The sequence below is a fragment of the Marmota flaviventris genome, chromosome 7 (assembly GCF_047511675.1).
Source record: "Marmota flaviventris isolate mMarFla1 chromosome 7, mMarFla1.hap1, whole genome shotgun sequence".
NCBI lineage: Eukaryota > Metazoa > Chordata > Mammalia > Rodentia > Sciuridae > Marmota > Marmota flaviventris.
The window spans coordinates 97,296,037-97,310,687 of NC_092504.1; the positions used below are offsets into that span (position 1 = coordinate 97,296,037).

A 14,651-nucleotide genomic window follows, 5' to 3' on the forward strand; every position below is an offset into this window, starting at 1 on the left:
ATGAGCTAGCCCAGTTTTCACTCTGTATTCACAGTACCTACATCAAGTATTGAACATACACTATGTAGCAGCCTGCTACATAGTATATGCTCAATACTTGTTAAATGAACAGAATGTATTTCTCAGAATATCTTCACTCCACAGACTCAGTATGTTTATTTATATGATCCCCTAAAAACTGGTGACTTACTTTATAAAATTAAATACCCCATTTCCTTGAAACAGATTTATTTGACTTTTACATGTCTTGAAACCCAGATCACTTGAGTACCATCAAGTAAATCAAACTTAAGCAATTAGAAAATCATTGAAATGACGAATTTTAAATTATACCTGAGAATAGTTTGTAAAACAGATGATCTGGTTAACATGAACTCAAATCTGTTGGTACCCTTCCAGCCTCATAATGGGACCAGGCAGAGTTTTTGTTGATTTCCTTAAATCCTTGTACTTAAGCTGAGAATGTTTGATTGGCAGAAACAGCTATTTTCTAATGCCTTCAAAAGATATAGCTGTCTCCTTCCAGTTTCTCCCAGTCACTCCAAGGAGCCTTTTGGCTCCCTGGTTGTTAAGATACTCTTCCTAGCTTAGCAACATAATAACATTCCTTGAGGGAAATCTGAATTCTAGAACCTCTTTACTACCATTTCTCTCAAACCTCTAGTTACCCTCTACCTGACAAAACCATGTAGCAGCAGATGACTTTTCTCAATTCTGAACATAGAATAGAGTTACATCAAATTTTTTAAAAAAGGCAGGGGAGAATTTTATTGATAATTCTTTCTGCAATTCTGCTTAAAGAACACTTCTATGTGGTATATTCAGATTTAGCTCAATTAAAAACCTATGGATAGATGGCATGAATAATATTGAAGATTTCTCCGTCATGAATGAAATTCACTGCTCTGTTCAACCACATTGAAAACAATATCACAATGATAATTAGAAGTCATATAGTAATATACACATGTAAACATGTATGTACATATTGTTGTCAGGATGGTATATATTGATGCTTCCCAGTAGTTTTCTTTTTAAATTCACATGATTTTTAATTACTGAATTATAATCTCTGGAAGCAATGTAGATTATTTTTGAAAGATAAATACTATCCCGAAATAGTGCAAGGAGAAAACCTAATTTAGTCTATCTGCATGACTGGTTCCCAAAATTAGAAGCTTCACATCTCTCTGTCCCTATAAATCATTTATGGCTTATGCCTTGCCACTTTGCTGTATTGGGACGGGGGCAGACTTGATTTTCTAAGATATTTTGACATTTTTCTGCTACACTTTGTATCAGGACATTTCTTTGCACAACTAATAGCAGAGACCAGTAATAGTGCTTTGAGAAAGATAGACATGTATTTCTCCTTCATATAAAAGAATTCAATACTCGTGGGTTGTCATGGAAGATCCATGGTGTCATTATGAATCTGAGGTTGTTATGGTTTAGATCCATCATTCCATAATATTTGGCTTCCAATTTTGAAGTTATCTCTTGTCCAAAATGTTTCCTGAAATTCTAGGCATCCAAGATGGCTGCTATATTTGTAGGTATCAAATCCATTCTACAGGCAGGAAACAAGAGGAAGGGGGATGTGTGGGCACGTGCTACCCATCTGCTCCCTCAGAAAACTTTTCCACGAGTCCCAGACAGTAATCTAACACTGACCAGTTCTAGCTTTAAGGGAGGATAGAAAATGTAGCTTCTTTTTTAAAAATATTTTATTTACATTTCAGTTTTCGGCAGACACAACATCTTTTTTTGTGTATGGTGCTGGAGGATCGAACCCAGGATCGCGCCCATGCCAGGGGAGCGCGCTACCACTTGAGCCACATCCCCAGCCCCGAAAATGTAGCTTCTTAACAGGGCCCATTGCCACTCAATTCTAAAATAGATATTAAGTTATAATGCCAGAGAGAGGAGAATGTATATTGGGTTGTAATCAGCAGTCTTGCCATACATAGATCATTAGTACTTACCCTGTGTAGTACAGATCTGCATCCTGTGTAGTTGTGCCTTCCCTAGAGGAGGCCATTAGAGGTAGTCAGCTTCCTGGCTGTGTAACTGTGATTTAGTTTTATTTCCTTTATGGAGATCCATGGGGTCCTTTCTTGCTTGAGTGAGGTAGGTTGTGAAGTATATAATATTCAATCATAAAAATGCATCTGTGGACTCTTGGGAGTGTGTTATGGTTATGGACTGTGCGTATCTTGGAGCAGCAAGCTAAGAAGCCTGAAGTCCAGCTTATGTGGACTGTATGAGTGTACAGCTTGTTTTCAGCTATGTCTTTCCCAGTGACTTGGTATTTGTGCCATACCAGTTACTTTATATTTTGAATAACATCCTTCACTGTAGGATAATCTCTATCTTCATAATTTTGAGAGATAATTCAAAAGTGCCCAACAAACCACCTACTTGGGAGCAGTGGGATGTAACAGACCTCAGATAGAAGCTCATATGAAGTATAATGCTGTCATTTTTCATTCCTACCTAAAACAAATACAAGGTCATTTAATGGGAAGCCTTTTATATTCAATAGAATTGAACTTGTAGAAATTTAGAGATGATTGTCTAAGGAGAGGCTAAATAAAGACCGTCTTTAGATTTCTTTTTCTTTTTTTCTTTTGTCAAGATGTGTATGTGAGTGTGTGTGTGTGTCCAGGGCTTGCAGGAAGAGAAGGGAAGTGATCACCACCATAACTTCACTTTTTTATCTTGACTCTATAGATGTCTGTGCCATATCTCTCTCAAGGACATTTCCAAAACAAACAACCTCCTCTGAATTGCACCCGGAAGATGTTACTGGTCTGAATTTGAGTGTGGATGAGAGAGTTTGCATAGAAGACAGAAAGAACTCAGGCTTTTGCTTCTTTTCTGGTATCAACCATGCTCATGGATGTCTCCAGGTTTCAGCTTTTGTTTTCACGGCAGCTGAGGCCTCTGTATGGCTGCATTTTACTTTCTCCCTTACTTTTCTGTTAATAATCTGACTTGTTTCAGTAAATGTTTTTCAAACAATTTTTGAGGAAAATTCTGTATGTGCCAGGCATTGTGCAAGGTGATGATATACAGGTGAAAAAAAAAGTGATGATCTCTTTCTTCCCAATGTGCACAGACTTGAGAAAAAAGACAGTATTAAAAGAAGTAAACACTTACAGATAGAGAAAGTATACACTTACAGATAGAGAAAAGAGCTTGTATTTGTTAGGATGAGTTTGGCTGCAAAAAAAATACAGTGGCTTTAACAAATGAGGCTTTTGGTTTTTTCCCCAAGTTTAGGTAGGTAACCTCAGATTAATGCAGAGACCCATAGATATCATGGGACCTTGGCTCATCTCTCTTCCAGCTCCACAGTCACCATATCCACTGTATTTTCTGTTCTCGTGGACCTATCATACCTGTAAGCTTGGAGTCTGCATTCCATGAAGAAAGAGCAACCAGGTGAAGCAGTGGCAAGTAAGTGGAGAAAGTAAACATTTCGCAGGAATGCACAGGGACTTTGCCTGTGCTCCTAGGATGGACTAGTCCACAGCTGCCTCTGGGCCTGTGGAATGGTGGCAGATGGAGTGTTTCTGCCAAGGATATGCCTACCCTATGCAAAAAAATGGGGATCCAAGAAAAAACTGAGGGCTATTCAATAAGGAAGGCAGTAGATAACACATCTGCTCCAGCAAGAAAGAAGAACAGGGTCCCTTTGGGCAAAAAATCAAAGGAAATCTCTGTTGGGATTGTCAAAGCAGGCCTCTCTGAGTTAGAGTTGAGACTTTTGAGAAGGCACAAAAATACGAACGAGAATTGCCCAACTGAGGCCAATCAACATTTTAATCTAAAATTTAAATTTCATTGTTTCATTATGTAGAAATTTATTATGATGTTTGCTTTGTATCACTATAACAAATACCTGATCAAAATGAACTTATAAAAAGTTTATTGTGGTTCACATTTTTGGAGGTTTCCATCACGATCATTTGGCCACATTGCTTTGGGCCTGTGACCAGGCAGAAATGGGTGGCAAGGCAAAACCACCCTCCTCAAGACTAGGAAGTGAAAGAGAGAAAGAGATCCAGCTCCCACAATCCTCTTGACCTGAAACCCTGCCCCTTAGAGGTTCCACCACTTTCCAGTAGTGCCAAGTTGGGGATCAACCCCTAAGCATATGGGCCTTTGAGGAAAACCAAAGAAGTTATCTATTGTAAATTTAGTTCCAGATGCCATTTCAGTTAACTTAATCCTGAACAAAAGAGTCCTAGATGTATTCTGTGCTTCCATGTAAGAAAGAAAAATTTGAAAACTGCAGGTAGTAACCTCAACCTAATCCTTTATTGGGAATAATTAAAACAAGAGGCCATTCCCAGGCCTGATTGTCAAATTCTACTTTCACTGGATTCAGGTAGCATGCTCATAAATATAGAGTTTAAACAAAAACTTTTAATTGCTCTAACTCTTAGCTCTTCTACATTTACATCTAAATTATAAACTCATATACTTGAACCTATGTTATCACCAAGATTGTTGATCAAATATTAATTCTCCTAAATGCTATGTGATGTCTTGGATTGGATAATTGAACACAACAAAAAAAGGCCTATACTGCATCTTCTTTGGGGATTACTCCACTCCTAACTTTTCTCTCATATACTTAACTGTCAATGGGTATTTCCACTCAATGCCTAATAGGCATCCGAGAAGGTGGTTTGTACTCAACTCACATAATAACATAATAATATCAAGTACTTGTATTTAAATGTATTTAAATCAGGAGTCAGCAATGTGGGAAGAAATTTATTAATGGATAATATTTAACTTCCAAAACTCTTTGTGGTAGATATTATACTTATTAGATATTATTATTCTTACCTTCTGTCAGACAAAGCTGAGGCTTGAGGAGAGTAAATAGTGTTCCCAAGTTCACATGATAGTGCTGTCAGGGCTCTAACCCAAGTGTGTTTAAGGCAAAAATCTTTGTTGTATCCACACCTGACTGCCTAACACATTAAAATGGTAGCCTCAAAACAGTGAAGCTAACGCTATTTACAACCCTATACACTGTATGAATATGTGGTAATGAACCACACTATTATATATATTATAATGCACCATTAATAAAAATAAAAATAATCCTACAAACTAGTTATGGAAGTGACCGATATCAGATTATAACAAGATCATGTTCAGTTATGAAAAAAATAATAAAACCTTATTGTTTTAGTTAGCTTTTCCATTAGTATGGCCAAAAAAAACCTGACAATAACAATTTAGAGGAGGAAAGTTTATTTGGGGCTCCTGGTGTCAGAGGTTTCAGTCCACAGATGGTCAACTCTATTGCTTTCAGCCCAAGATGAGGCAGCACATCATGGGGGAAGGGACCAGTGGAGGAAAACTTCTCAGCTCATGGCAGGCTCAGGAAGCAACCAGGGGTAGGGAAGTTGTGCAGGGCAGATGCATCCTTGCAGGGAAACCCCCAGTGATCCACTTCCTCTAGCCACCCCCCATCTGCCTACAGTTACTACCTAGTTAATCATTTCAAACTAGATGGACTGATTAAGTCATAGCTCTCATAATCTAGTCATTTCATCTCCGAATATTCCTGCATTAACAGGACCTTTGAGGGGACACCTCACATTCAAACTATAACACTGGGGAATCAGCATAAGTTTGTTTGTGGTGTGTGTGTGTGTGTGTGTGTGTGTGTGTGTGTGTGTGTAAAAGTCAGCAGTAATCTTAGAGTCTATTTCTAGTGTTTCCAGTGGAAACCCAGAAACTGTGAGTAGGGTCCCCAGGGTCACACAGAGTTAGCAGTAGAGACTGCCCTGTGCAAGAGAGAGAAATGCTGCATCATCAGGCCAAGAATGCCTCAAAATCCACACTACAGAATGAGCTGTTTTTCATTCCTCTGTGCCCTTACCTGAGAGAAAGGCAGAGGCAGGGAAGTTCTTATTGAACTCCTGTGGGAAAATGTAGAGTGGACAACGTTGCTTTGGATTCCCAACTGCCATGCCTGGGAAAGGGAGACAATGCAATTATATTTTCCCTCCAGTGGATCTGTTCCCTGTTGATTCCTGCCAAGTGAACTCTCTAAAGGTAAATTTGTTTCCTCTGAATAGCTCTCCTCACCCTGAGAAGAGGTATTTCATTCACTGGGGAAAGTGCTATAAAGTTATACTTAAGTTTTTAACTTAAAATTTTTAAAGAAAATTCTCAGTGATATGGATATCCATGTTAGATATTTCACAGATATTGAAGTGTGAAGGTGATAGTTTTTTTCTGACTTAAAAAAAAATGAAGGAAAAACTCCTAAGGATGTGAGTAAAGAAAAAGGGCACTGTCATGCCTATTTTTTAAAAAGATAGCTGATTACATAATATTTAAATTTGTCAAAAGAGTCTATCAGGGTGATTTTGGGGAGAGGGGAAGTTCAGGACTATTTTCAAACCAGTGTTGCTAATCCAATTCTACGCTTTATTCCCTTCTTTCCTAAATCATGGCGTTTATGTGTCATGTTCACCACTAGGTGGTGGCAACACACTGTACACAAAAATTACTGTCCATACTCAGCTAGGGCAGAGAGGAGACAGAACAGGAGTTTCATGCAGCAGGAACTGCTGTGGCTATTTAGTTCCCTAAAGTAATAAACCCCTTAGAAGGAAAAAAACAATGAAGGTTTACATATAGCTCTTTCAATAAGATCAATAAGCTACTCCTGGTAAATTGGAGCGCTTAGAATAGATTGCTTCCACTGGTGGAGTAGATATTGTAATCTACCTCAGCGTCTTCAATTTTTTCTTCATTAAAGTTGAGCTATGAATGCTTTTAATACTATGTCTCAGGGAAAGCAGAGTGAACAACTAATTCTAAGAAAAAATACCTTACACACCTCAAAAATGCTAGAGCAATATGTGTTACCATGAACTCTTACATTATTATTCCAAGATAACAATATTTAGAAGAGTGATTCTCAATCCTGGGGATACCAAGGGGTCACTTAGGGAATTTTTTTTTTCTAGAAGACTCTTCAGATATATGGATGGAACTCACCCTCTGTGATAGCACATAAATATTTATTGAATGAGTGAGTGGATGAGTGAATGAATAGACAGGACAAGGGTAGAACTGGTGAGATGAAGGAAACTGTCTTGGAGAAAGACTCTTCTAGTCGGACAGTAGACTGTGGAAAGGGAGGGCAAAGGGAGAGGCAAGCATGGGAAATTTCCCAGGCAGTGACAGACACTGTGTTTCTAGGTCAGTTGCAGTAGGGGCATTTGCAGTCACCCTGAAAGAGCTAGACACTAACAGACCATGTGGAGAATTCAGCAGTTTGAGAGTTTCCCTGAGAGTACTGAGTTTATTGATATCTGATGCCAAGAGTTGAAGAAACTACTCCTATTTCTAATGTATGGCTGGTAATCTTGCCTTGAGAAGCAAATGTCAACCTCCTTACCCTAGAATTTCCTAGATATTTGCTTTCTTTATAGGCTGATATGAGTTGTCTCTCTTTGGCTGTAGACAAGAGGAGAGCTGTAAGTCACAGCCAGGTCCACCTCTGTCTAGAATGGTACCAGTGCTTGGGCTAAAGAGCATTGTTTGCTAGCCCAAGCTGAGCCTCAAAAGTGCCAAAGGAGCTTTACAAAAATTCTGTAGACTCAGAAGTGAGGGCCTACAGTTGCACCTTAGAATTCTTTCTGGTAGGTTAATGCAGATCAAAGTTGAGAAAAATCATCTTCGAGCCTGGTCCTGAGTAAAGACTTGTGCTGACTTCTCCTCCAGCAACCAGCCTCCCTGTGCCCTCAGCAGGCTGGGTTCACACAACAAGTGATTTTTCTGTTCTCCTTCCTTGCCTGAAATGTTACAATTCTAAAGGAAGATTTGACAGTTCAGTTGCTCATTCGTGGCCAGCTTGGTGGGTATCCTTTTCCTTTTCTTGGCATAACAATATTAAATGCTAATGTTATTTGAACAATTTCCATTTCTAGACTGTGTTAAATAGTTTATATGCATTTATTTCACTTAACTCCCACAACCATCCTAGGACGTAGGAACTACTATTATCTGTATTTTATAGATGAGAAAACAGAGGCTTAAAGAAGTCATAGATGAATCACATAGCTTGGAATTGACAGTCATGAGCAGATTCAGTTTTGTTTGAAACCAAAATTTCTGTATAGCCAAACCTCCACCAGAACATATATTGCCTTCAGCTTTGACAGAAAGTCTCATGGAAGAATCTGATTGATAACTAAATATATACTGAGCCACTGAAACAAAATGTAATGAAGTTTTGAAGTGTTGGTAGCAGAAAGTATAAAAATTATTGTGTCATTCCTAGCTCTATTAGGAAATAGATGATATCTTCTAGTTGAGTTATTTGGAAAAATTTAATAGATTATTAATAGAGCTATGGACTAGATTTAAAAAAAGCAACAAGAAGTGATCTAGTGTCCTGGAGCTAGTAGGTAGTGAAGAGGGGGACATTCACTGGAACCCAGGAAGAGAGAGTGCTACACGGAGAAGGTATCATGACAGGTACAGGTGTCATGACAGGTACAGATGTCCTTTGATAGAGTGACTAAGCATACAGGGACCTGGGGAATAAATACCCTATCCTGACTCTTTACCTCATTCTTCTGCCCTCTGACCCACTGCCTAGGACTAACTCCTTCTGTAGTCAAAACCCAGACTTGTAAGAGAGACCTTGACTGTCTGTTAGTTTGTTTATCTTGGGGACAGAGCAGGGTGAAGAGCAAACATAAAATCCAGAAGGCTTATATTAACTGAAAAATGTATCTGTAGGCATTTGGGTTGAAAAATTAAAGGTATTACATTTCAAAATAATGATTAACAATCACAAATGAATGAAACTATCCTAGTACAAACCTATTACAATATGCATTTTAAAATTTTTTTTGTAGTTGTAGATGGGCAGAATGCCTTTTTTATTTGTTTATTTTTATGTGGTGCTGAGGATCGAACCCAGTGCCTCACACATGCTAGCCAAACAATCTGCCACTGAGCTACAGCCCCAGCCCATATAACATGTGTTTTAATATAGTACATTAACCTATTTGATCTTGATACACCCCTTTAAGACATGCCTTATTTGCTGGATCTCTAATATAGTACTGTTGAGCTAGGAAAATGATACCCCATGTGCTTTGACATGCTGAGCTGCAGAAATAGTCTTACAATCCAATCTTTCTTTGCTTCTTCCACAAACATAGAAAGCAAGAGTCTCTCTCTCTCTCTCACCCATCTATATATGGTGAGTTCTATAATCTGACTGAGGACATTTCTTCTAAAAGAAATGAAAGTATCTTGATCTCTTTCCTAGCAATTTCAACTAATAACCAGGAAAGATGACCATGAGAAAGAATGAAAGACTTCATTTTTCATCTCATCTTCTGAGAGTGGCTCTGAGAGATTACCTGGGAAACTTTATCTGAATAAAAATAAAAAGACACTTTTTGCTCACAGTGAAGTTCCAACCCTAATCTTCCCATTACTGTGATAAACCACCCCCTCCCATTTTCCTACCTCCTTTATTTCCATCTCCCCTATGAAGAAAGTTATCCAAACATCTAGACCTCACTGAATTGTGGGCAGGTTTCTTTCCTGCAACCTCCCCTGTGCTTATGCACATTAATGAATCTGTACACCATCTTCTCCAAATAATCTGTTGTCAGTTCATTTGAGTGAACTTTCAGGAGATGAAGGGAAAGTTTTCTCTTTGCCCCTGTAGTATCATTTAATCCATAAATAGATTGATGAGATCTCTCCTCATATGAAGCAAAGAAAGAGCAGAAATAAGGACACAAGTTGGAGAAGAAGGATGTAAGAAAGATTGAGATCCCAGCACACGTCAAGGAGGGAGCTCTACTTTTGGGACTCTGAGGTGTATGGAGGAATCTAATGTGAGGTAAGCAAAGACAGACAAAACAGAGGAGGTTGATGACTTAAATATACTGAATTATATCTGGGGAAAGACACAAGGCAAAAATCATTCTACAAGTTCACCTATCTCCAAGGCCACCCCAAACATCAGTGTCCTTTCTCTTTGAATTAATGCAATGCTCCTTGTTGATTAATTTAATCTTATCTGTTTATATTCTTTCTAAACTTTCCATGTGACTATGCCTCGTGTTTTTTTTTTAACCATATTATACATGTACCTTTTGTTTTGCATATGGTATGATGTTGAGCCAGTGTTAAGAGAATGGCTATCTATGATCGTTAAGAGTCTTCTCTGGCAAAGGCAGAGTTGGGGAGGTATGAGGAAGAATCTGAAACATCAAATTTCACCTCACCCCTTCCTCCAAAATGATATGTCAGCAGACAACTCCAATTTCTTGGGGTTTTTTTGTTTGTTTGTTTGTTTGGTTGGTTGGTTTTTGTTGTTGTTGTTGTTTGGTCAAAATGCACATGGATTTCCTCTTACAGCCAGTTCACAGAATTGGCACCTCATCCTTTCTCAGTTACAGGCCTTGACTCCACAGCTGTCTTCTGCCCTGTTTCTCTGCCACACCAAGACTTTTCTGGGCCTTATCTCCTCTATTTAGCTGCCAGTGGTGGTGGTGAAGGGTATTCTTTGTGAGAAGTAATCAAAAGAAGCAAATAGGAACCAGGGAATACTGCTTAGGACAATTTTCAATATATTTATAATTTTTCTTGAGGTTAGTTACTGAGTTGAAAAATATGCACATACATATCACAAGAATTAGAGTCTGTGGGAAATTTGGAGTTCATGTTTGTGCCTATTATAAAAAAGAAGATTAGATTCTTTTTAAAAATTATTTATTTATTTGTTCTAATTAGTTGTACATGATAGCAGAATGCATTTCAATTCACAGTATACAAATGGAACACAATTTTTCATTCCTCTGGTTGTACACTAAGTAACACCATTTGTGTCATCATACATGTACCTAGGGTAATGATTTCCATCTTATTCCACCATCTTTCCTGCCCCCATGCCTCCTCCCTTCTCTTCCCTCCCCTTTTCCCTATCCAAAGTTCCTACACACACACACACACACACACACACACACACACACACCCATTATGGATCAACATCCACTTATTAGAGAACACATTCGGACTTTGATTTTTTGGGATAGGCTTACTTCACTTAGTATGATATTCTTCAGTTCCACTCATTGTCCAGCAAATGTCATAATTTTATTTTTCTTTATGGCTAAGTAATAGTCCATTGTATATATGTACCATATTTTCTTTATTTATTCATCTGTTGAAGGGCATTAGGTTGGTTCCATAGCTTAGCTACTGTGAAATTGAAATGCTATGAATATTGTTGTGGATGCATCACTATAGTATATGATTTTTAAATCCTTTGGGTATATGCCAAGGACTGGAATACCTGGATCAAATAGTGGTTCCATTCCAAGTTTTCTAAGGAATCTCCACACTGCTTTCAAGAGTGGTTGCACCAATTTGCAGTCCTACCAGCAATGTATGAGTGAATCTTGTTCCTCATATCCTGGCCAACATTTATTATTACTTGTACTCTTGATAATTGTCATTCTGACTGGAGTAAGATGGAATCTCAGAATAGATTTAATTTGCATTTCTCTAACTGCGAGAGATGTTGAACATTTTTCATATATTTGTTAACTGATCGCACTTCTTCTATGAAGTGTCTGTTCAGTTCCTGGTGAAGGCGCTCCCCCTCTCACTGTCTTGACAAGGTCACAGTGAAGATAAGTGCTGGCAAAGCAGCTCCCCCACTGTCTTGACAAAGTCACAGTGAGGATGAATGCTGGCAAAGCCATGCTGGCTGGTGGGAAACCAAAACCATGAGACCCTTTTTTATGAAATCAGGGCTTTTCATTTTCATGCTCATGTTCCTGACAGGAGGCATGAGTATGTTAAATGCTAAACCAAATTAAATTTTAGATGGCTAGAACATAATAGGTAGTTCATGCCTTGAAGGCTGTTCTACTACCCCTCTGCATATCGAGGACAAAATAGAATTTTGCTGCTCTTCTATCTCAGTACATTGAGGACAAAACCGATAATGGACAGTAGTCTTTCTCTGAAAGGTCATGAGAATTTTAAGTACCACATTGATTATATGAACTAAGAACCTAAGCCCATATTCTGGCCTCTTAGAAAGCCTAATCATTATACTTATTTGCACAAAGCCCACCATATGTAGTTTTATTTTTGTAGTTATGTTTTATACTTATGTTTTTTATTTTGTAGTTATGTTTTGCACGTAGGAAAGTTAAGGCATATAAAGATACATTCTCCTCTTTTCTATAAACCCTCTTCTACTTCACAGAGGGACTTATGTTGAGCATAGTTAATATTGGTGGTAAGTGGACTGATGTTTAGAACTTGCCTTTTACTGAGAGAGATTATTATAAAGATATAAGAATTAGTGTACCTTGACTAAGAAACAAACTCTTTGAGAAAGCAACTCAACCAGTTTTATGAGAATAAATGTAGGAATTATTTAAAGTAGCTTTATAAGACATATTTTTAGAATAATGTTAAAAATATTATTTTACTTATATTATTGGGTTTAGATTTCTTAAGTTTTTGGCTGTATGGGTTTCTGATATGCTTTAAGAATGGTTTATAGATTTTAGATATTTTAAGTATAAGATTTAAGTATACTTCTTTAGATGGGAATTTTAGATTAGAAATAAAGTGCAGGTGTACTTTAAACTTAAAGGTTAACGATAGGTTAGGAGACTTAGAGTCTGGTTACGTAGTTTGGCATTAGTTAATAAGAAAATACATATCTTGGGAAAAATAGTACATCTTGGGAAAATCTGAAAAATGTAAATTAGTGATACATTTTATTAATGACTCTGTACCTTTAATAATTGATAAGTAAATATCACATCCTGGAAAAATGTAAATTGATATTACATTTTTCTCTACCCCTAATGATGGTTAAAGAAATGTCACATCTTGGCAAAGTTTTGAAATTGTATAATCAATGATATATTCTGAATTCATAATATGAGAAAAATTGCAATAAAAGATGACTCAGAGAAAGCTGAATTAGAGCTCTCTCTCTGGAGATTGCGCCAACAGAACGACTCCTGTCTCATCCTTTTCGCCGATGCCACTCATCCTGCAGGATCCCCTGGACCCCACTAGGGCAGGACCCCTGCAAGTTCATTTGCCCATGTGTTGACTTGGATCCTGATTGAATAAGATGTATTCCATGTTTGAATATATAAGTCAAAATATACTCTAATGTATAACTAAAAAGAACAGAAATAAAAATAAATTTAAAAATAAACTAGAAAAAAATAGACCAAAAAAAAAGGCGGCAAAAAGATTGAAGTGGCAATGAACCGACAGAAGTTGTAGTTACTGGATTTAACTAGGAATCTTAGTTATATTTGCTGTGTAACAAATTAGCTCCCAAACATCAGCTTAAAACAATTATACTTTATCATCACATGCCACTCATAACTGTTGGAAATCCAGCAAAGGCTTAGCTGGGTAGTACTAGCTAAGGTGTCTCTTGAAATTTCATGCAAGCTGTCCACTGGTACTGCAGTCCTTAAAGACTTAACTGGAGCCAAAGTTCAGCTTCCAACATCACTCATGTGACTGTCTAAAGGAGGAATCAATTCCTTTCCACAGGGCTGCTCCCAACATGGCTCCCCATAGTATGAGGGATCCAAAAGGGAAGGAGCACAGGAAGAACAAGTTACAATGAGTTCTTCGATGTAGTCTCAGAACTATACACTGCCACCAGGACCTTATTCTGTTTATTAGAATTAAATCACCAAGTCCAGCTCACTCAACAGGAGTGGAAACTCCACCTCCTGAAGGGAGGAGTATCCAAATGCTTGTCGACATACCACAACATGAGGAAAATAGAACATTTTTCTAATTTGGTAATTTGAGCTGTGTGTGTGTGCGCACGCTTGATCAGATATAATTACAAAATGGCCATGTTCTGTCTTATTAAACAGCAGCTTTGTATAATGTTGGCATTCTGTGGAGCTATTTGTTTTACAAAAGAACACCCCAAATCTGTGAGAGTGTCCGATAGACTCCTAGGTACTAGGGACTGATTTATTCCTTCCAACATTAAAGAATGTGGTCCTGAACACAGTGATATTACCCACCAATAGGCCCTTTTCCACCTACTTTCTTCCTGCCTAACTCACATAACCTGGGCTTTGGGTACTGAGCAGGATGTATATACCCCCAGGTGAGTTTCCCACCTGCCAATGGTCTGGGGCTACAAACTTAAGCTGGATGCGGTGAAGAGATGTAAAGAAACATCACTAGGATGCTTCTTGAGAAAGAGTATTTTCCATGAAAAGAAAGAAGCAGATGAACAGGAATGCCGTACTTTGTGCTTCTCTCGGTTCACATGTTGGTGTGAGGGTGCGATATCTGTAGCCCAGGCAGCCATCTTTAGCATGAGGGAAGGGTAAAGGCCAACCCAATCTTTTGTCCCCATTGAGGCTCTAGGCCAAGGTCAGCAATCACCAACCACTAAACTTCTTCTACGCTTGGTTAAAAACAAAAAACAAAAACCTACTTCTTATTTTAGGATACTCTGTTCTTTGAATGAAAATGATTTTTGTCATACAGGATTTACTGAGGGTAAATTTTAGTTGCGTATCTTAGGAATTGTATAAAACAATAAAATAGAA

General features: G+C 38.0%; 1 protein-coding gene across 1 annotated transcript in view; it reads right to left on the minus strand.

The window, feature by feature from the left end:
• Positions 1–14,407, minus strand: part of C7H4orf17 (chromosome 7 C4orf17 homolog) — a 36,480-nt gene extending 22,073 nt beyond the window's left edge. Inside the window, exon 1 of the mRNA XM_027935412.2 lies at positions 14,345–14,407. Coding sequence (XP_027791213.2) covers positions 14,345–14,407 — 63 coding nt within the window. The remainder of the gene's footprint in view (positions 1–14,344) is intronic.
• Positions 14,408–14,651: the final 244 nt, after the last annotated feature.